Source organism: Ptychodera flava, chromosome 17 (genome assembly GCF_041260155.1).
Source record: "Ptychodera flava strain L36383 chromosome 17, AS_Pfla_20210202, whole genome shotgun sequence".
Lineage (NCBI taxonomy): Eukaryota > Metazoa > Hemichordata > Enteropneusta > Ptychoderidae > Ptychodera > Ptychodera flava.
In genome coordinates, this window is record NC_091944.1 from 12183158 (window position 1) to 12204243 (window position 21086).

At 37.6% G+C, this 21086-nt stretch overlaps 3 protein-coding genes across 5 annotated transcripts; 2 read left to right on the forward strand and 1 right to left on the reverse strand.

Moving 5' to 3' along the window:
• Nucleotides 1-841: 841 nt before the first annotated feature.
• LOC139115434 (uncharacterized) lies at nucleotides 842-15778 on the reverse strand. Of its 3 annotated transcripts, none has more exons than XM_070677538.1 (6): nucleotides 15668-15778; nucleotides 5402-5714; nucleotides 4236-4862; nucleotides 3700-3900; nucleotides 3431-3496; nucleotides 842-3165 (listed from the first exon to the last, which is right to left on the reverse strand). In XM_070677538.1, exons 2-6 carry the CDS (start codon nucleotides 5685-5687, stop codon nucleotides 2270-2272), a joined length of 2076 nt encoding a protein of 691 aa, XP_070533639.1. In that variant the 5' UTR covers nucleotides 5688-5714; nucleotides 15668-15778; the 3' UTR covers nucleotides 842-2269. The 3 variants fall into 3 exon arrangements, with proteins under 3 accessions (XP_070533639.1, XP_070533640.1, XP_070533641.1); XM_070677539.1 differs by having other exon boundaries at nucleotides 5402-5736; nucleotides 15668-15768; XM_070677540.1 differs by lacking the exon at nucleotides 15668-15778 and adding an exon at nucleotides 6537-6611.
• Nucleotides 6791-10952, forward strand: LOC139115435 (uncharacterized). The gene is made up of 6 exons (XM_070677541.1): nucleotides 6791-7057; nucleotides 7781-8074; nucleotides 8570-8869; nucleotides 9033-9124; nucleotides 9447-9831; nucleotides 10234-10952. The coding sequence occupies exons 1-6, from the start codon at nucleotides 6832-6834 to the stop codon at nucleotides 10473-10475; spliced, it is 1539 nt and encodes a 512-aa protein (XP_070533642.1). The 5' UTR covers nucleotides 6791-6831; the 3' UTR covers nucleotides 10476-10952.
• LOC139115436 (uncharacterized) lies at nucleotides 15744-20063 on the forward strand. Its single transcript, XM_070677542.1, has 6 exons — nucleotides 15744-16205; nucleotides 16921-17214; nucleotides 17713-18012; nucleotides 18174-18265; nucleotides 18588-18972; nucleotides 19357-20063. Exons 1-6 carry the CDS (start codon nucleotides 15926-15928, stop codon nucleotides 19596-19598), a joined length of 1593 nt encoding a protein of 530 aa, XP_070533643.1. The 5' UTR covers nucleotides 15744-15925; the 3' UTR covers nucleotides 19599-20063.
• The last annotated feature ends 1023 nt before the right edge of the window (nucleotides 20064-21086 follow it).

The following is a 21086-nucleotide window of genomic DNA, read 5'->3' on the forward strand; positions in this document are numbered from 1 at the left end:
GAATGGGCGAGTCAATGCTAGCGCGACTTCATCAAAAGCAGATAACGAATTTACCACACTGTCTTCTTGAATTTTCCTAAGTGTTTTATTATGAGAGGCAAGCTTACTGTGCGTTCCTGCGGTGCGAACGCTGGTTCTTGTGGAAAACCCGTGCCACGCCAGAGAATCCGTTTACTTCTTTTGCCGCATATTTGTAACAGGAACATTACACAAACCTGACAGGTGGTATACTTTATTTAATTAATAATACAAATGAAAGAATCGATGTCGTAAAATGTGGAGCGCCGCAACAAAGCAAATTGTTCCCCCTTCAAGTCAGAAGTTATGTTAATCATTTCAGACGATATTCACTGTCTCAAAGAATTTCTGCAAATTTAAAACCTTTAGACCCGCAGGTTTCTCAGTGCGTGCCATTGAGGTAGGTGGTATTTGCCACATCAATTTTGCACTGCGTCCAGTGTTTGGATCAAGAAAACTGACAATGGGGCCTCAAATAGCAGACTGTCAGATGTACTAGTATGACATCCCTGTTTCCCATGTAGATTAGACGGGTCTTTTGAAAAGAAATCGTAAACGCCAGCGTTTTCCGCTTCACTGCTAGTAGATCTGCAGAAAGTCTAATAGTACCATTTCATGTAGCTGCACGCAATACCATTAACAATGGCACCCATGAGACTCTTCTGACAAAGCTTCTTTGTCTCCTATTTATTCCCCTCTGTGGCCACTGGAGTGATCAAGTTCATTTGACGTGTGTTACATGCCGACATTGTCATCGGTTTTTCGAACTAAAATGTATTTGGCTAATACTTTGTCGACAGTAAAGTTCAAGGTATCTTGAAGGTTCTGTTTGATGATAATAAGGTGACTTTTATTCTGAATATGATTAAATTATTGAACTCTCCCTTGAAAATCATGTAGCATCTTAATGTGTCCGATAGTGACATGAGACGACACTTTGTACGAATTTGAAGCTAAATTTTCAAGTATTCGTTTACAGAAAGAAAAAAATCGTGATATGCAATGGAAATGAGTTAAAAGCGGACATAAGAATATATGAAATCAAATTATCGCAGAGTTACATCTATTATTTTATGTGTGTAAAAGTCAACGGGAAAAATGATTTGTCGATAATAAGGGGAGTTTGATTCAAGCATTCATCTGCACTATTTTTTTTCCAAAAATGATCTGAGAAGTAAAATATATATTGACGATTAATAAGACTATACAAAATCCATGATCTACTTGTTAATACCACCCCTTTTGCTCAAGTAATGCAAGTAACCCATGGCATACAATTCCGCCTTGTCAAATAAACATTTATCAACAGAATAGATTACATACAAGAAATAGCCGGGTCATAGGTGTTGACTTACGTACAAACATCAAATTTCGTAAATGGCATAGTAGTCCTGGGTAACGAACATAATTGGTGATGCACAGCTGGAACATTGAGTGCAGCTGGAACATTGACTCTGAGTGTTTTCTACAGTCATCTCTTTCTACTACGGTTGCCATTTCAAATACTGCTCCCATTGTTTACATTGTGCATATTTCAACCCGCAGTATGTATCACAAACAGTAGTAAAACTTCCGCTAGTATACCTCCTGAATTCAATTGACAACAATAACAGCCAAACAACAAATCATCGAACAATAATCTCTGAAACGAATTTTCACTCATGTTGATTTTTCTCTAATAGGACTGATTTGCGTCAATATAGGTAAAATTAACTTTCTTCTTGCTTTCGTATATCCACATCCTTTTACCCTGCTTTCCATCGCCTCCTGATGGCTATTTAGAAAGGTCAAGACAAAGTACTGCTCCGTCTGACAATGGATACCTCAAAAATTACTTTCTGTCGATGAGAAATAAGTCAATTTTCTCCATGCCAAGGGTACTTGGAGCAGAACGTACTTTGTACTGTGTCAACAATGATATTCATGTCAGGTAGAAGCTCTCAGGTGGCCAGCTTGTCATTCCAGTACAATGGACTCCTTTGAGCAGTCTAATGCCCATTTACTGTAGGGTCAGTTTATTGATCCGTGTCTTATGAATGTGTCGCGAAACTGATACTGTCGGGCCCTTTCATTCCTTCGGTGTTTGTTCTCTACCTTCGCAATATGCACCCGATGCACTAGTCATCCCTGAGGACTCTAACACTATGGCCTCCCCGTTTTATCCCTTGGTTTCTCAGATTTAATCGATTACCCTTGAATTGTGGTAACACTGATACGAATTATGAAGCAGACCAACTCAAAGAGTGACCACTTATGTCGTTGGTCCAGCTTGTCGTATTTGAAGCTGTTCAAGTTTTTGGAATAGCAAATCCATGCGCTGATTTTGTTCTGTCTGCTGTCTCTGCATTATTTCGAACCGCTTTTCGATTACATCCTGTAATTGTTCATGGTCACTCTTCATCTGCTTTTCAACGTTGTCTAATCTCGCGCTCACTTCTTCTTCTTTCCTTTTTATTTCTTCGAGCGTACTCAGAATTTCAGGTGGAGCTGTTTTTTCTTGGTGTCCCTCATTTATCACATTTGTGCCGCTGAATACGTCCAGCTTACTTGATATTTGCTGTTGACAATCTTTTATGATATCAAGGGAATTTCTGATATCTGGATAACAGTTCTCAGCACCCGCATTTGCACGTAGGTGGTGTTCTAGCAGGTCTTTCATGTCATCAAGGGTAAAGTTCACCGCAGCTATTGGTCTGCCGTCGGTTGACTTAGTCTGACGTTGTACTTCAATATGTAAAGCCACTGAGTCTTCCTGTGAATTTTGCTCGATGATACCCTGTTGTTCCTGTGGCTGCAGTGACTGAAGTTGCCGATGTTGATTTTGCTGTCCAGTGCCCGCAGATTGCATAGTGTTCTGCCGCTGCAGTTCTTGTAGGTGTTGCTGCTGCTGCTGCTGAAGCAGCTTTTGTGGTTGTTTCTGCTGCTGAAGTAGCTGTTGTTGTTGCTGTTGTTGTTGTTGTTGTTGTTGTTGTTGTTTACGCTGTTGCTGTTGTGAACTCTTTTGATCTTGTAGATGCTGCTGTTGTTGTTGACATTGATGCTGTTGTTGACTTTTATGCTGTTGTGAACTCTTTTGATCTTTTAGATGCTGCTGCTGCTGTTGCTGCTGCTGCTGTAGCGCCACTTGTTGCTTTGTATTAACCGGTGCTGTTTGAGAAGTGCATCGAAAATTTACTTATCACTACAAAATATAGGCAGGCATGATTTGCGGTATCGATAAGTTTAAACGTCAACTCGTCAGTATGGAAAATTTTCTTCAACTGTTTTCCTACATTATGCTCCATATCGGACCAAGGAATGATCTGCTTCTCAAACAATTTCTAATGAACAAAATCGCATTCAATCGACATTGCGTTCACCTAAAAATTTATCCAAAAAAAGAGCTTATAATAACTATATACATGTAACTTACCTATGATACCCAGAGAACGCCGTTCAATATAATCTGCCAAACGATCGCTTAGGGTTTCTTGTTTCTCTGTAAAATTGATTGTAAAGCATGAACAATAAGCAAAATCATATTGTAGTATTTTGATATCAATGACACAAGTTTCGATTTAAATTTTTAACCGCCTCTTTAATATAATGGCAAAGCTTTTTATGTTTGCTCTGACATCAGCAAAGAAGTCTAAAAATTAAATAAAATGATCGAAAAAAATAATAATAAAATTTCACTTTTACCAGAAATATTGCAAGCGTAGATGACGACCATCCTTAAACGCCAGTTGTAGTCTTTCTGCGCCAACAAATTCCCTATTTGACCATCAGTCATTTCTCTGTGTTCCTCCTTCATTTGTCTGTGAAGAGACGTTTTCAAATGATCTCGAAGAACTTTATCTTGACAACTCGTGCTCATCATTGGCAGCACAAAATTGCATTTCACTGAAAGTATAAAGCCACCTTATTATGTTTAATGAAAAGTGTCTGGCTAGTAATAACAATCGAAAATTTAATACCCATTTGTACACCAATGTTAATGTATAGAAGGCTTAGTGGAAGAAATTTTGCTGAGTATGCAATTTGATTTTTAAGTACGAATACAGTGTGAAACAACATCATTAACCTTCGTATTTCACCAGTCTGAGAGTAGGGTTTTTTGAAGTGACTCAAATTTTATAATTTCTATAAGACATAACTGGACACTTACTTAAACATGATAAACAAGTGAAGCGACGCCGTAAGTTATCAATGATGGTAAAACCAAAAAATCTACTTACATTGTTCATTGACTATTTGTATAACATTTACACAAGTGATACATTGACAGAACCAAACCAAGCGGTTGCATTTTGATGACCCAAAGACCCTTGATGACCAAGAATTCCTATTCGATGACGGAATGCGACCAAGCAGCTGATTCAAATGGCCAAAATTGTCGCTCACTTTGCAGAATTCGTTCTTTGACCAAAGTCCAGACTTGTCGTAAAAGGTAGTCAGTGCATTTTGCGCATTTACTTTTCCGTTGCTCGTGTTCGGATGATGCAAGGCATTGCGTTCTTCTATAAGGTGAGATTTGGTGTCAAACTCATCGATATGAAAAAGTAACTTGTATGATTCCAAGTGTTCCTTAAACTCTTCACACTGACTGTCATTGCCGAACACCACCATATTATTGACGTACAGCATTCTGGGTAGGTAGACAACCTCTTCAAAGTAGCACTTTATCGCAGACTTCTGGGTCTCATTCAACTGTTGCCACAGCGAAAAACATCTTCCTTTAGAAGCTAGGCAACACGCGTTCTTGTCCCTGTATGTCCAGATTTTGAGAAAGTAATCGGAAATCAGTTTTCCTTCTGCCAGAGCTTCTGATTTCTTGTCACCATATAGGAAAACGAGAAATGAACCTAGATGAAAATGGACAAATTACATCTGTTATCATTGAGGCAATTGAGATTTCAAGTTCCTTATTTATTTCTTACGTAATTTTGAGACCATTGTTCGTAAGAGTGTTTACTCGGGCAAATATAAGTATGTTATCTTCAAAACTATCTAGATACAAATGTGTAATGGTAGTGCTGAAATGTTTCTAGTTCCAGTTCGTTGCAATACATGTACCTGAAATATAACGAAATGATGTAAAACTTAAAACTTGATCAAATCTTCATGTGTACCTGATCTAAATACGAGAGTTCCGAGATTTGCGAAATTGAATTCACTTGTTGGTCGCCTTTGAATCAAAATGCAGCGCTGACAGGAAGCCTGCCTTCATATGTGTATTTTCATTATGTTTGTTTTATAATTTATTCACAATTCTTATCACTCATTACATAAATCTCTTGCCAAATAAAAGATTCAGATACTGATTTTGTAAAAGACTGTATCTTGCCCCTCTACAGGACTGCATGCAGGGTAATCATTTTAGAATTTTCTCAGAGTTACCTACCCCTTGGTTTTGATATCTTGGTGGAGAGTTCTCTAAGATCATCCCAGTGATCAATAGATCTGTCCCGGTCAGTTGGTGTCAGGAGAACCCTTGTCTGTCTCGTATCTATGACAACTACTGGTGTCACAGCACTGAAGGCTGAACTTCTATCACGAAAAGAACTTTTATTGTAGATATTAACATTACATCGCATGCCATCGAGGATGGTCGTCAGCTGACCTTTGATCTCTTCGCTGGCTTGTTTGAATGACTCGAGTTTGCTGTAAATGAGGACTTGTTGAGCCATCTCGCCACATGGATGGATTTACAGGATCTGTCGGTAATACACATATTACCTAAGGTTAAAAAAGGGAGGCACATCAATATCCCATACAGGCATTGGTTGTTGTTAGTTTCTTCCCCCGTCCCTTTCATAAAGGGCGAGAAGGCTTTTTCTTTCTAAACCTTTTTTTTTTTACATTTAATACGATTATAGTATCTGTATCGCGACCTTCACACTAAATCTGGCTTACGCTGTAAACGAAATCAAAACCCTGGGACGACTTATGGTCTTCCTAGTTTCAGTGCAAGTTTTAAACGATATCACCTGTGATGGACAGTTCCATTGTCCATGTATATGTAAAATGGAAATTAAAACAAAAATCCCATTAGAAGAAGTTTCAGTGCAAGTTTTAAACGATATCACCTCTGATGGACAGTTCCATTGTCCATGTATATGTAAAATGGAAATTAAAACAAGAAATCCCATTAGAAAAAGAATTACAGACTTTCGGGTGCAATGTTGTTATCTCTTATGTACGACAGACTTGCTCGCTTTTCTGGCGTCAGGGTTCGATGAACTTTACTGCCATTCCATGCCCAAAGACTACAGCAACCAGGCGAAGGCATCATCTTTGGATTCAATAACATTGTACTGAACGAGAAACTCTGGCCATCCCAGCTTCACAAATCGAACGGCCAACTGTGCAGCTAAGACAGTTTCGTTCTTCTCTAAAACATTGGTCGATCCAAAAGTTCGCCGTTCGTCGAATTTCTTTCTAGCATACGAGGGTACGGGAAATAACGACCCGAGGGCCTCGCCAATGACCTGCGATTCTTGTTGCAATATCAACACTGAACGGTTATGAAACCTTACCTTTCTGAAATGTGAATTCTTGGAAAGTTGTAGTTTCGTGATATGCAGCCATTTTGAAATTTCACCTCAAATACAAGCAGTTGACATTTGAAAAATTGAAGACGTGAAACGACAGTATTGGCTCAAGCTGGTATCATTGTTTGGACGCCCTCAATTCTGCATTCATATGCAAATCCGAGTACTGAACTCTGGTCGACAGCTTTCACTTCTTCAAGCGAAAGAAAAGCTTGCAACTTCGACTATGGGGAACGGTAAGATTTCTATCCATGTCAGAAATTCTCGCGGCGGGAACGCAATGCCATTACAGTGCAACAAAGATGATACAATTAGTGCTCTGGCGGCAAATCTGCAAAAGAACGCCACATTGTTTGATATTCATCCAGACGACATAAAGCTCAATACCCTGGAAATCTACCAAAACCTGCCGAATAACAAAAAGAAAAAAGTGGAGTTCTTTGAGAGAGTAACAACACTCAGCGACCATGGCTATCTCGTTGAATTTGATCATCACCCTCTTGAAAGTAAGTTTGAGCTGGCAAATACTTTTAAGTATTATTTTATGACAGGCAGAGAATAACACTGAAAAAGAACTGTTCAAATAGCTATGAAGTTGGAAATTGACACTTTTATCAATTAAGGTGACAGGTACTAATGTCAGATAGTGTCATGAATCACTACTACTATGACAGAAAAAATCATCTGCAAAACTTTACACTGGTTTGCTGATTCCTCACATTTATAGCCATCATGATTTTGACCTATGACCTTTACCTGTGACCCAGTTCATAAAAACGTACCAGTGATTATTGATTGATTGATTGATTGCTTTGTTTATTAATTTTATTCATGTATCTATTCTGTTTATTTATTCATATATCCATTTGTATTTTTTGTATTTATTCATTCGTTTGTTGAGTTATTTCCTGATTATTAAAGTTAAAAGAGATAAGAAGCTCACCAAGATCATGCTAAACAGCAAAAATAACCAATAAAAACAAAATAAAAAGTGACATTTTAACAGCACTCAAAACAATATTAAGGTGGTGGCCGTTTTGTCCAATCTTTGCCAATAAAAATGACGACCACTGTCTCCCAGTATATATTTAGATCCTTCATACCTTTCAAAATGTATTTTTTAAGAATATCCTTATGTTCTTAATTGATCAGGTATAGGTGCATTCATGCTTCCTAAACTTCAGAATTTCTCATAAATAGCTCATTTATGTTGTTAATCTACTTTTCAGTGCAAGAAATCAGAGTCAAATACGTCAATTCGATCAACCCAATTAAAATCAGATGTGGCGTTGATGACTTCGTCTGCGATCTGTCAGACAAAATCCTGGAAAATCTAAACGATTTCCCCCTCTCAAGCGACGACCGTGAACGTATAAGAGCCGAGGGTAGTGAAATACAACTATTTTTCCCTTCGTCGGATGGTGGTTTAGAACCTCTTGACCCCATGCATCAGGTTTCGAGGCTGCCAAAGAAGTATGTGATGTTCGATGTTAGGACACAGGAGATGAAGGACAAGGGAAATGGTAATTGGGTGTAGAATTGTTGAGTTTGCATAACATTGACGAAAGTACACTATGCAAATAGTTAGCATTCGAGAGCACATTTCATTTTAATCCTAAAAACGCAAGCTGGTTAATTTACTGCTCGGCTATCCTCTTTTTATCATATAGTTTTCTCAACCTGTATGGCGATTTGCTGTTTATTTTTTCTCAACGCATTTCAATATTATTTATAAAGGTTATATTTGCATGCTGTCCTTCTATCATTGTGTTATCTATCTGTTACCTATCAAACGGGAATATTACAAAATGGTCACTTCCTGCCTTATACAATAAAGCCTTCAGAATATTGTACGATTTTAAAAAGCAAATAGACTTTTTCCAGAAGTTTTCATCTTGTCATACCTCACGGTTGGTGAATAAATAACATAGATTACATCTCAAAGATCATTTGCTAATGATAAATGGCATTTATTACTCTATGTTAAATCATTCTGCCATGTTGTTTTTAACCGACAGCCATAAAATTGTATGTACGGCATCAGAATTCCAGATGCGCCGAGGTGATCGTTTGCTGGGAAAACGACACAGTACTAGATGTAATCAAGGATATAAAGAGTGACATCACACGGTTTGGATTGTCAATGGACGATGTGAAGGAGTTGGATGACCAAGATAAGGTCATGGTATTGGTCAAACCAGGACAGAAAACCGGTGACGTGGCAGTTGCTATGGAACCATATGATTCAGTAAGTTCTTTGAAAGACCAGGTGGTAGTATTTCGAATGGAAGATAAAGAAGTAAAACAAGTAACAATAGGTAAGTTCAATAGAATATGGAATGAACAGTTTTTCCTATATTTATAAATGGATTCATAAATTCATCGTATTATCTGTTGCTTTAATTGCTAAAGGATCCATGATTTATTTATTTATTTATTTATTTATTTATTTATTTATTTATTTATTTATTTATTTTGTAGACGAGATTGAAAAATTTTGTGTTGGTCAAACTATTGCTTTCTTTGGAGCATCCGGGCATGGGAAATCGTCAACAATCAACACAATAGGAGAGGTAATATTAAACATTATTACTTTAAGAAAACCAAATAGGGTAAACCTGCCAGATAAAGTCAATCAAATGCTACTTAACTATGAGTGGATGTTTATTCTAGAAATGAGAGCCATAACGGTAACATTTGATGTTGATAAATATCACTTTAGAATTTCAATTTCAGGCCGATACAAAACTTCACCATGAGGAATATAGTGACATAAAATAATACAAACAAAATAGTTGCGAACATTCCCCAGACATAATTATATGATTATCAAGATACACTCATGTAGGAAAGGATTTCACACTTATCGATGTCGACCTAATGTGTGAACCACAGGTCATACCTGGTGTTGAAACACCACTAGCCGATATATGGAAGGGAACAGCCGCAGGCACAATTGTCATTTCCTCACTTCCAGTCGAAGTGGGGATCCACACTTTTAATCTGCTTGATGTCCCTGGTAACGGTCTTCCTCAATACGAGTCACCAAGTGACGAGAAGAAGGCCCGTGACGTCATCCGATGGATACTGCAGGGGTCCTTTCCAAAAGACACCAAGCCTGACTTTTGGACATCAAAGAACATCCTAGGAGCATGGCTCACGTACATGAAGAGTGAAAGCAGTGGACGAGTTGACATCGTAGTGATAGTCCATAATGCTAGTGCTTATTCTCCAGACAAGTTGAACAATCTGGTTGTGGCTGAAGCACGACAACAGAGAGGTAAGGGCAACACATGGGATGTTAACTCATGCAGTATCCATTTTTTCGACAATTTCCTTTGACCCCTTTTTTAAGATCGCACATTAAGCATGTGCCGACTTTACCTAAGAGTACAAGCTGGCTGAATAAAATTGTCATATATTCGAAAAGCTACAAAGAAAACTTTACCTGAAATAATCACACTATGTTAACTATTATTCACAACAGTATGATGAATTACTGTTAATGGTAACCACGGAAATCACGATGAAAATGACAAAATGACAAATCACATGCCATATTACCTCCAAATAACCTATCGCTTACTCAAGCTAGTAATCCGCACACTTCTGATAAAATGTGAAATTGACCGTCAAATGATAAAAATTGTCTTCATTTTATTTCTATTGTTTTGTTTTACAGGAAATGGCATTCCTGTTATGGCTGTGATCACGCACGTTGATGAATTGAAAGACGACGCTGAACTCAAAGAGAAGGTCACTGAACTTTCAGACATCACCGGCATTGACGAATCATTCATTTTTCCTATTTCAAATCTATCAGGTAAAGGGTCTTACCTCAGGGGATCAGAAAGAGATAACTATGTCTTGACTATGCTTAAACAAATGTTAGCAAGGTCTAAGAGATATAAATCACAAACATAAATATTTTGGTACCATTGCTTATATTGGTGTATTTTGTCCACAAACGTAAACATAATTACTTTCTCAAAGGGTTTTAGACCTATGTTTGACTAGCCTATATTCAGGTAAGCTATGTTGCAATATCAAAGACTCTTAAGAAGGAATGTCCCAACATTGACCACTTTTATATATACCTTTGTGACATTTTTTCTATACTGGGCTGTTTGTTTTCTTTCTGCTTTTATTTTGAAATTAATTCGTATATAAATTATCGTTTGTAGTTTATAAAGCAATAAATAATACCTGTACTTGTATCCTGCTCGAAAATTCATTTTATACTGCAAAATGTTAGTAAAAAACATATTAGTCAGATTTTTTTGCTGTTCTACTGATTGTAACCAACACACATTTTTAGCAAAGACTTGTTAAGCGTGTCTTCTTATGACAAATTTGTTGTGGACGACAATAAAGTGGTACCAATTTTCGCTGTTTGAATAAGAGTATGACTGTCATTTCTCACGGATCGAGTCGACAATCAGCTGAACACATCAACTGTTAACATGTAAATGATTATTTAAAGCGATATGGGGTCGTCACAACTACAGTCAAAGGTCATATGGGAAAATACAAAGTAGATACTGCATCCAAGTTACGTCTCCCTAGGCGATTAATGAAAGTTAACATATGTCTGCCATGCATGTTGCAGCGTTTTGACGTGATGCTTCTAGATGTTTTTGTCGAATCCAAACCGACTCAGTTCCGAAGACTCCCCTCTGTGTCAATATGCTTTTGTAGAGACTGCAACAAGCATATTGACGATTACAGATTTTAGGCTGATGTGTAAAAGTGACCGATCGCAAAAACATTTCGTTTCTTTTAATATCAAGATAACACTGTTGTTTAAGTCTTAAATAATTATTTTGATAGTTGTTCCTTCGCACCTTTTAGTAAAACTCAAAATATGATATGTTCTTTGCAAAGGGTCATAGGTCATCCAGGGATAACTTGTTCATTTCTGTCTGTTTCTTAAAGGGGAAGTTCACCAAGGATGATTTTTACATATGTGGTAGCTCTGTGGTCATTTACCCCGGAAAAGCTATTTTCACCATTTATAGCTCGCAAGATTTTTTACAAAAACGATAAAATAGTACAGGAAGTTGCCCATGAAATTGAATCATGAGAAAAAGCTCCAAGCTTGGAGCTTGCATAATGTGATATGGAAGGGACCATCTCCGGACGGGTATGGCCCCACACATAGTCCACTCACAGTAACACGGTATATAGACAGCAACACAAAATCTGACAGTGGACAGTTTACAACCATTTTCAGTAATAGAGCGCAGCCACTGCAGTGAACTGCAATAAAACTGCTCACATTAATTATTTCAGCTGTAGCCAGCTGGCAAAGTCGACAACATTGTATGTCCCATGCAGACAGTTTGTCTAGGGAAGTTGAAATAAAAAAGATTTGTACATGGACCAGTGCATGGTAATGTTACATTGTATCTTAATCTTGAACACAGGATGCCAATCGTAAACTCTCATTTACAACTCGAGCCTCAGACAGAGCTAGTTTTGCCTTTGTACAGGCAGACTTTTGGTCTTTATCAAGTAGCCTTGTTCAACACCAAAGTGGACACGGCTACAGCTGTAACTAATAGTGTAAGCAGTTTTATTGCAATTCACTGCAGTGGCTTCGCGCTCTATTAATGAAAATGGTTGTATTATAAGTGAATCATTGTTTATGCAAGGATACTCAGGATAAACAAAAGTTATGTAAATACGCACAGCCTGGTTTAAGTATGGGTGAGTGGACAATGCCATACCCATGGGAAAATGGTCCCTTTCATAACACATTATGCAAGTTCCAAGCTTGGCGCTTTTTCCCATGATTCAAATTACATGGGCAACTTCCTGTACTATTTCTATAGGTTTTTGTAAAAAATCTTGAGAGTTATAAATGGCAAAAATAGCTTTTCCGGGATAAGTGACCACAAAGCTAGCATATATGTAAAAATCATCCTTGGTGAACTTCCCCTTCAACATGGACTTTGTCGTTGACATAACCTGTCCGAGAGAAGTGACATATACACTACTTTGAAAATGATGTTCAGCATACTTGTATTATAAATTACGATGGAGAACATAAAATCGCAAAGTTCTTCAAAATAATATAATGCCGAGTTCAGTACCTGGTCCATTGTGCACTGCTGAGTGACTTTGTGTACAGCCGTGGCGGTTCATTGGATATTGCAGGCTAACTGGTAACCACCGGGAGATCACTGTAATATGATATCCTTCAAAAAATATTTGTCGCAGATAAGTTGGCCTTTTTTCAAGAAATTGTTAACACGAACATGCTGTGATTTGATTGTATTTTGAATGTATGATATCGTTAAGTACACTTGCGTGTCAAACTGACGAGGCAAAATTAATCCATACTGTATGTGCAGCTTGTGTGTTCTTTTACCATGACAACAAGCCATGGAGAGGTGATATTAGTCTCACATGACTTCACACAAATGCATCTTGCCCACAGGTACACATTTGCCCTCGGTCTACACTTTTGAGAGGGGCTTCCGCTCAATATGTCATATAGGTCAACTAGCATGTGGCCGCCTTGAATAGTCTGAGTAGTGTGAAGGTGCAATGTTCGTTACTTGTTAGGCCACACAAGTCTCAATCGTCGCCTCTTTGCAATTTTGTTTAATACTTGACATTATTTATGTACATAAAGTTGCACAACAGGGACTGCATGCTATGAAGTATCAAACATGGAAGCAAAGGCACTATAGTGATGACTTACATAAATGTGAATTTTTGAACTTCGTATTATGAAAATATCCGATCGCTGCTTTACTTGTTCATTTACATACTTATTTTATTTGTTTGTTTGCGTGTTTTATTGGTCGGTTGGTTGGCTGGTTATTTCGCCCTTCAAAGTCAACCCAGGCTCATATGGAAGTTTGTCTTTGTCAGCAAACGAACACGTGTCTCACAGTATACACTATGTCGAGATAGAGTTAACGTGTATACGTAATCCAAATCATTGATAGCTGAAACGAAAGGCGACTCTACTCAGACAAATAATGCCTAATGCATAGAATTTGAGGTCAGTTCGACGAAAAACTTGTTTTTCTGCCAACACTTGAAACTCTTATGACCTGTAACCTTTAGCCATTCAAAGCAAATTTTTGATACGTACATCAGTCAGCCCATTGCCTGTCCTGAATTGCCCGAGTGCTGTGCAGGTGCACATGTCGTTGTGAATGGGAGCTTATAAGAGAAAATCGACGCCATATTGTTTAGCATTTTTCACTCTTTCAACGTAATTGTAAAACTGACTGCACTGTACTGCGCTGTAAATCGACGCCATTTTGCTCACATGTAGATTACTTTACTTATAAGGGCGGGGATTAAGTTGAGCTGTTTTGACTGTCTTCACTACTGAGGTGATTGGGTGCCATATTGTGAGTTGGAATCTCATCTATAATCTACTGAATTTCCATTCCCTAACGTATTGCACAACATGGACTGCATAATATGTATCGTTAAATATTGTACATATAGCGCCCCTACAGTGTTCAACGTCGAGGGGGAGGGGGCATGCCAATGTTCACACACACGTTTATATATTTATTGATTTATTTAAAATACGAAATTAGGGCTCATTCGGATCTAAAGATTGTAATAATTACTTATTTTTACTCATTCATTACAAGTGAGGAAACGATAGCTAAATATATCGAATCGTTTCAATTTGCTAACACAGAAAAAGTTCACTTGCACACCAAAATACATGACTTTTTTCTTTGCGTCTTTTGGTCAAAGATTAGGTTAGGTATTTGGGCATGTAAGTACACTCCAGGATGTCTAAATGATAATTTAAACCATGCGGGGAATGAATGGTATCATCAGTGAATGGTTATACTATGCTTACAAAAAAGGAGAAAAATGCAACAAAAACACGCAATGTTCGTTTCCATAGTAACGATGCACAGCAAAGGAAACATAGCAAATTTTTAAACTCGGATCCGGTCGACTGAGCGCAGTTTAGGGACTTAACTCACACAAAGGGTCATCTTTGACAACACTTGACCCAGAAATAGGTCAGTCATCTGAGTTAGATCACCGAAGGTGGGTAACATATACTACCTTAGGGGAAATGCCTGTGACCTCTTGACCACTTTGCGTTGACTAGAGGGACTGAGTTAACCAGGATAATCTTCTGAATACATTAACAGGTACGTTATCATTTTAATAATATGACTCGTCCCAAAATAGTTGCATATCTATAAGGTGATGTGGTGAAACTTAAGACGATTATGGCTTACATTTGCTAAACGTCAACTTCGCAGGACAAGTGAGACGGGTGTTTATTTCTCAGATACTTTTCATGCAAAAGAAGTTTGCGGCTGAAATTAACCGTTGATTACATTGTACCTTGAGCCATCTCGCCACATGGATGGATTTACAGGATCTGTCGGTGATACACATATTACCTATGGTTAAAAAAGGGAGGCACATCAATATCCCATATAGGCATTGATTGTTGTTAGTTTCTGCCCCCGTCCCTTTCATAAAGGGCGAGAAGGCTTTTTCTTTCTAAACCTTTTTTACATTCAATACGATTATAGTATCTGTATCGCGACCTTCACACTAAATCTGGCTTACGCTGCAAACGAAATCAAAACCCTTGGATGACTAATGGCCTTCCTAGTTTCAGTGCAAGTTTTAAACGATATCACCTGTAATGGACAGTTCCATTGTCCTTATATATGTAGAATGGAAATTAAAACACGAAATCCCATTAGAAAAAGAATTACAGACTTTCGGGTGCAATGTTGTTATCTCTTATGTACGACAGACTTGCTCGCTTTTCTGGCGTCAGGGTTCGATGAACTTTACTGCTATTCCATGCCCAAAGACTACAGCAACCAGGCGAAGGCATCGTCTTTGGATTCAATAACATTGTACTGAACGAGAAACTCTGGCCACCCCAGCTTCACAAATCGAACGGCCATGTACGGGGAAATTTAACTGTGCAGCTAAGACACTTTCGTTCTTCTCCAAAAGATTGGTCGATCCAAAGTTCACCATTCGTCGAATTTCTTTCTAGCATACGAGGGTACGGAAAATAACGACGCGAGGGCCTCGTCAATGACCTGCGATTCTTGTTGCAATATTAACACTGAATGAGTATGAAACCTTACCTTTCTGAAATGTGAATTCTTGGAAAGTTGCAGTTTCGTGACTGAGCGATTCAGATCACCAGTATGCAGCCATTTTGAAATTTTACCTCAAATACAAGCAGTTGACATTTGAAAAATTGAAGACGTGAAACGACAGCATTGGCTCAAGCTGGTATCATTGTTTGGACGCCCTCAATTCTGTATTCATATGCAAATCCAAGTACTTAACTCTGGTCGACAGCTATCACTTGTTCAAGCGAAAAGGTTGCAACTGCAACTATGGCAAGCGGTAAGATTACTATCCATGTCAGAAATTCTCGCGGCGGGAACGCACTACCATTACAGTGCAACGAAGATGATACAATTAGTGCTCTGGCGGCAAATCTGCAAAAGAACGCCACATTGTTTGATATTCATCCAGACGACATAAAGCTCAATACCCTGGAAATCTACCAAAACCTGCCGAATAACAAGAAGAAAAAGGTGGAGTTCTTTGAGGGAGTAACAACACTCAGCGACCATGGCTATCTCGTTGAATTTGATCATCACCCTCTTGAAAGTAAGTTTGAGCTGGCAAATACTTTTAAGTATTATTTTATGACAGGCAGAGAATAACACTGAAAAAGAATGGTTCAAATAGCGATGAAGGTGGAAATTGACACCTTTATCAATTAAGATGACAGGTACTAATGTCAGATAGTAAAATCAATCACTACTACTATGACAGAAAAAATCGTCTGCAAAACTTTACATTGGTTTGCTGATTCCTCACATTTAAAGCCATCTTGATTTTGACCTATGACCTTTACCTGTGACCCAGTTCATAAAAACGTACCAGTGATTATTGATTGATTGATTGCTTTGTTTATTTATTCATGTATCTATTCTGTTTATTTATTCATATATTCATTTGTATTTTTTGCATTTATTCATTCGTTTATTGAGTTATTTCCTTATTATTAAAGTTAAAAGGGATAAGAAGCTCACTAAGATCATGCTAAACAGCAAAAATATACAATAAAAACAAAATAAAAAGCGACATTTAAACAGCACTCAAAACAATATTAAGGTGGTTGCCGTTTTGTCCAATCTTTGCCAATAAAAATGACGACCACTGTCTCCCAGTATATATTTAGATCCTTCATACCTTTCAAAATGTATTTTTTTAAGAATATCCTTATGTTCTTAATTGATCAGGTATAGGTGCATTCATGCTTCCTAAACTTCAGAATTTCTCATAAATAGCTCATTTATGTTGTTAATCTACGTTTCAGTGCAAGAAATCAGAGTCAAATACGTCAATTCGATCAACCCAATTAAAATCAGATGTGGCGTTGATGACTTCGTCTGCGATCTGTCGGATAAAATCCTGGAAAATCTAAACGATTTCCCCCTCTCAAGCGACGACCGTGAACGTATAAGAGCCGAGGGTAGTGAAATACAACTATTTTTCCCTTCGTCGGATGGTGGTTTAGAACCTCTTGACCCCATGCATCAGGTTTCGAGGCTGCCAAAGAAGTATGTGATGTTCGATGTTAGGACACAGGAGATGAAGGACAAGGGAAATGGTAATTGGGTGTAGAATTGTTGAGTTTGCATAACATTGACGAAAGTACACTATGCAAATAGTTAGCATTCGGGAGCACATTTCATTTTAATCCTAAAAACGCAAGCTGGTTAATTTACTGCTCGGCTATCCTCCTTTTTATCATATAGTTTTCTCAACCTGTATGGCGATTTGCTGTTTATTTTTTCTCAACGCATTTCAATATTATTTATAAAGGTTATATTTGCATGCTGTCCTTCTATCATTGTGTTATCTATCTGTTACCTATCAAACGGGAATATTAAAACAATGGTCACTTCCTGCCTTATACAATAAAGCCTTCAGAATATTGTACGATTTTAAAAAGCAAATAGACTTTTTCCAGAAGTTTTCATCTTGTCATACCTCACGGTTGGTAAACAAATAAATTGGATTACATCTCAAAGATCATTTGTTAATGATAAATGGCATGTATAACTCTATGTTAAATCATTCTACCATGTTTTTTTTTAACCGACAGCCATAAAATTGTATGTACGGCATCAGAATTCCAGATGCGCCGAGGTGATCGTTTGCTGGGAAAACGACACAGTACTAGATGTAATCAAGGATATAAAGAGTGACATCACACGGTTTGGATTGTCAATGGACGATGTGAGGGAATTGGATGACCAAGATAAGGTTATGGTATTGGTCAAACCAGGACAGAAAACCGGTGACGTGGCAGTTGCTATGGAACCATATGATTCAGTCAGTTCTTTGAAAGACCAGGTGGTAGTATTTCGAATGGAAGATAAAGAAGTAAAACAAGTAACAATAGGTAAGTTCAATAGAATGTGGAATGACAATTTTTCCTAGAATTATAATTGGATTCATAAATTCATCGTTTTATCTGTTGCTTTTATTGCTAAAGGATCCATGATTTATTTATTTATTGATTTATTTATTTATTTATTTATTTATTTATTTATTTATTTATAGACGAGATTGAAAAATTCTGTGTTGGTCAAACCATTGCTTTCTTTGGAGCACCCGGGCATGGGAAATCGTCAACAATCAACACAATAGGAGAGGTAATATTAAACGTTACTACTTTAAGAAAACAAATAGGGTAAACTTGCCAGATAAAATCAATCAAATGCTACATAACTATGAGTGGATATTTATTCTAGAAATAGCAGCCATAACGGTAACATTTGATGTTGATAAATATCACTTTAGAATTTCGATTTAAGGCCGATACAAAACTTCAACATGAGGAATATAGTGACATAAAAATAGTACAAACAAAATAGTTACAAACATTCCCCTGACATAATTATATGATTATCAAGATGTCATCATGTAGAAAGGGATTTCACACTTATCGATGTCGATCTAATGTGTGATCCACAGGTGATACCTGGTGTTGAAACACCACTAGCTGATATATGGAAGGGAACAGCCGCAGGCACAATTGTCATTTCCTCACTTCCAGTCGAAGTAGGGACCCACACTTTTAATCTGCTTGATGTCCCTGGCAACGGTCTTCCTCAATACGAGTCACCGAGTGACGAGAAGAAGGCCCGTGACGTCATCCGATGGATACTGCAGGGGTCCTTTCCAAAAGACACCAAGCCTGACTTTTGGACATCAAAGAACATCCTAGGAGCATGGCTCAAGTACATGAAAAGTGAAAGCAGTGGACGAGTTGACATCGTAGTGATAGTCCATAATGCTAGTGCTTATTCTCCAGACAAGTTGAACAATCTGGTTGTGGCTGAAGCACGACAACAGAGAGGTAAGGGCAACACATGGGATGTTAACTCATGCAGTATCCATTTTTCGACAATTTCTTTTGACCCCTTTTTTAAGATTGCACATTAAGCATGTGCCGACTGTTGCCTAAGAGTACAAGCTGGCTTGAATAAATTTTTCATATACTCGAAAAGCTACAAAGAAAACTTTTGCCTGAAATAATCACAGTATGTTAAATATTATGTACAAAAGTATGATGAATTACTGTTAGTGGTAACCACGAAAAATGACAAATCACGATGGCCATATTACCTCCAAATGATCGCTTACTCAAGCTGTTAATCCGCACACTTCTGATAAAATGTGAAATTGACCGTCAAATGATAAAAATTGTCTTCAATTTTATATCTATCTTTTGGTTTTACAGGAAATGGCATTCCTGTTATGGCTGTGATCACGCACGTTGATGAATTGAAAGACGACGCTGAACTCAAAGAGAAGGTCACTGAACTTTCAGACATCACCGGCATTGACGAATCATTCATTTTTCCTATTTCAAATCTATCAGGTAAAGGGTCTTACCTCAGGGGATCAGAAAGAGATAACTATGTCTTGACTATGCTTAAACAAATGTTAGCAAGGTCTAAGAGATATAAATCACAAACATAACTATTTTGGTACCATTGCTTATATTGGTGTATTTTGTCCACAAACGTAAACATAATTACTTTCTCAGAGGGTTTTAGACTTCTGTTTGCCTAGCCTATTTCAGGTAAGCTATGTTGCAATATCAAAGACTCTTCAGAATGGATGTCCCAACATTGACCACTTTTATATAAACCTTTGTGACATGTTTTCTATACTGGGCTGTTTGTTTTCTTTCTGCTTTTATTTTGAAATTAATTCGTATATAAATTATCGTTTGTAGTTTACAAAGCAATAAATAATACCTGTACTTGTAAATTCATTTTATACTGCAAAATGTTAGTAAAAAACATATTAGTCAGATTTTTTTGCTGTTCTACTGATTGTAACCAACACACATTTTTAGCAAAGACTTGTTAAGCGTGTCTTCTTATGACAAATTTGTTGTGGACGACAATAAAGTGGTACCAATTTTCGCTGTTTGAATAAGAGTATGACTGTCATTTCTCACGGATCGAGTCGACAATCAGCTGAACACATCAACTGTTAACATGTAAATGATTATTTAAAGCGATAGGGGTCGTCACAACTGCAGTCAAAGGTCATATGGGAAAATACAAAGTAAATACTGCATCCAAGTTACGTAGGCGATTAATGAAATTTAACACATGTCTACCATGATGTACATGTTGCAGCGTTTTGACGTGATGCTTCTACATGCTGTTGTCGAATCCAAACCGACTCAGTTCCGAAGACTCCCCTTTGTGTCAATATGCTTTTGTAGAGACTGCAACAAGCATATTGACGATGGGAAAATACAGATTTTAGGCTGATGTGTAAAAGTGACCGATCGCAAAAACATTTCATTTCTTTTAATATAAAGATAACACTGTTGTTTAAATCTTAACTAATTATTTTGATAGTTGTTCCTTCGCACCTTTTAGTAAAACTCAAAATATGATATGTTCTTTGCAAAGGGTCATAGGTCATCCAGGGATAACTTGTTCATTTCTGTCTGTTTCTTAACATGGACTTTGTCGTTGACATAACCTGTCGTAGAGAAGTGACATATACACTACTTTGAAAATGATGTTCGGAATACTAGTATTATAAATTACGATGGAGAACATAAAATCGCAAATTTCTTCAAAATAATATAATGCCGAGTTCAGTACCAAGTCCATTGTGCACTGCTGAGTGACTTTGTGTACAGCCGTGGCGATTCATTGGATATTGCAGGCTAACTGGTACCACCGGGAGATCACTGTAATATGACATCCTTCAAAAAATATTTGTCGCAGATAAGCCGGCCTTTTTTCAAGAAATTGTTAACACGAACATGCTGTGATTTGATTGTAAATTGAATGTACAGGGCTTACAGGCAAGACTTGCCACTTCGATGCCTGGTATGCATGTTTTTTTACACACACTAAACGTTTTCATATCATTAACAGGAAGGAACCTAATGACTGGTCTGGTCGTAAAGACATTAATTTGCACCCAAGACTGGTG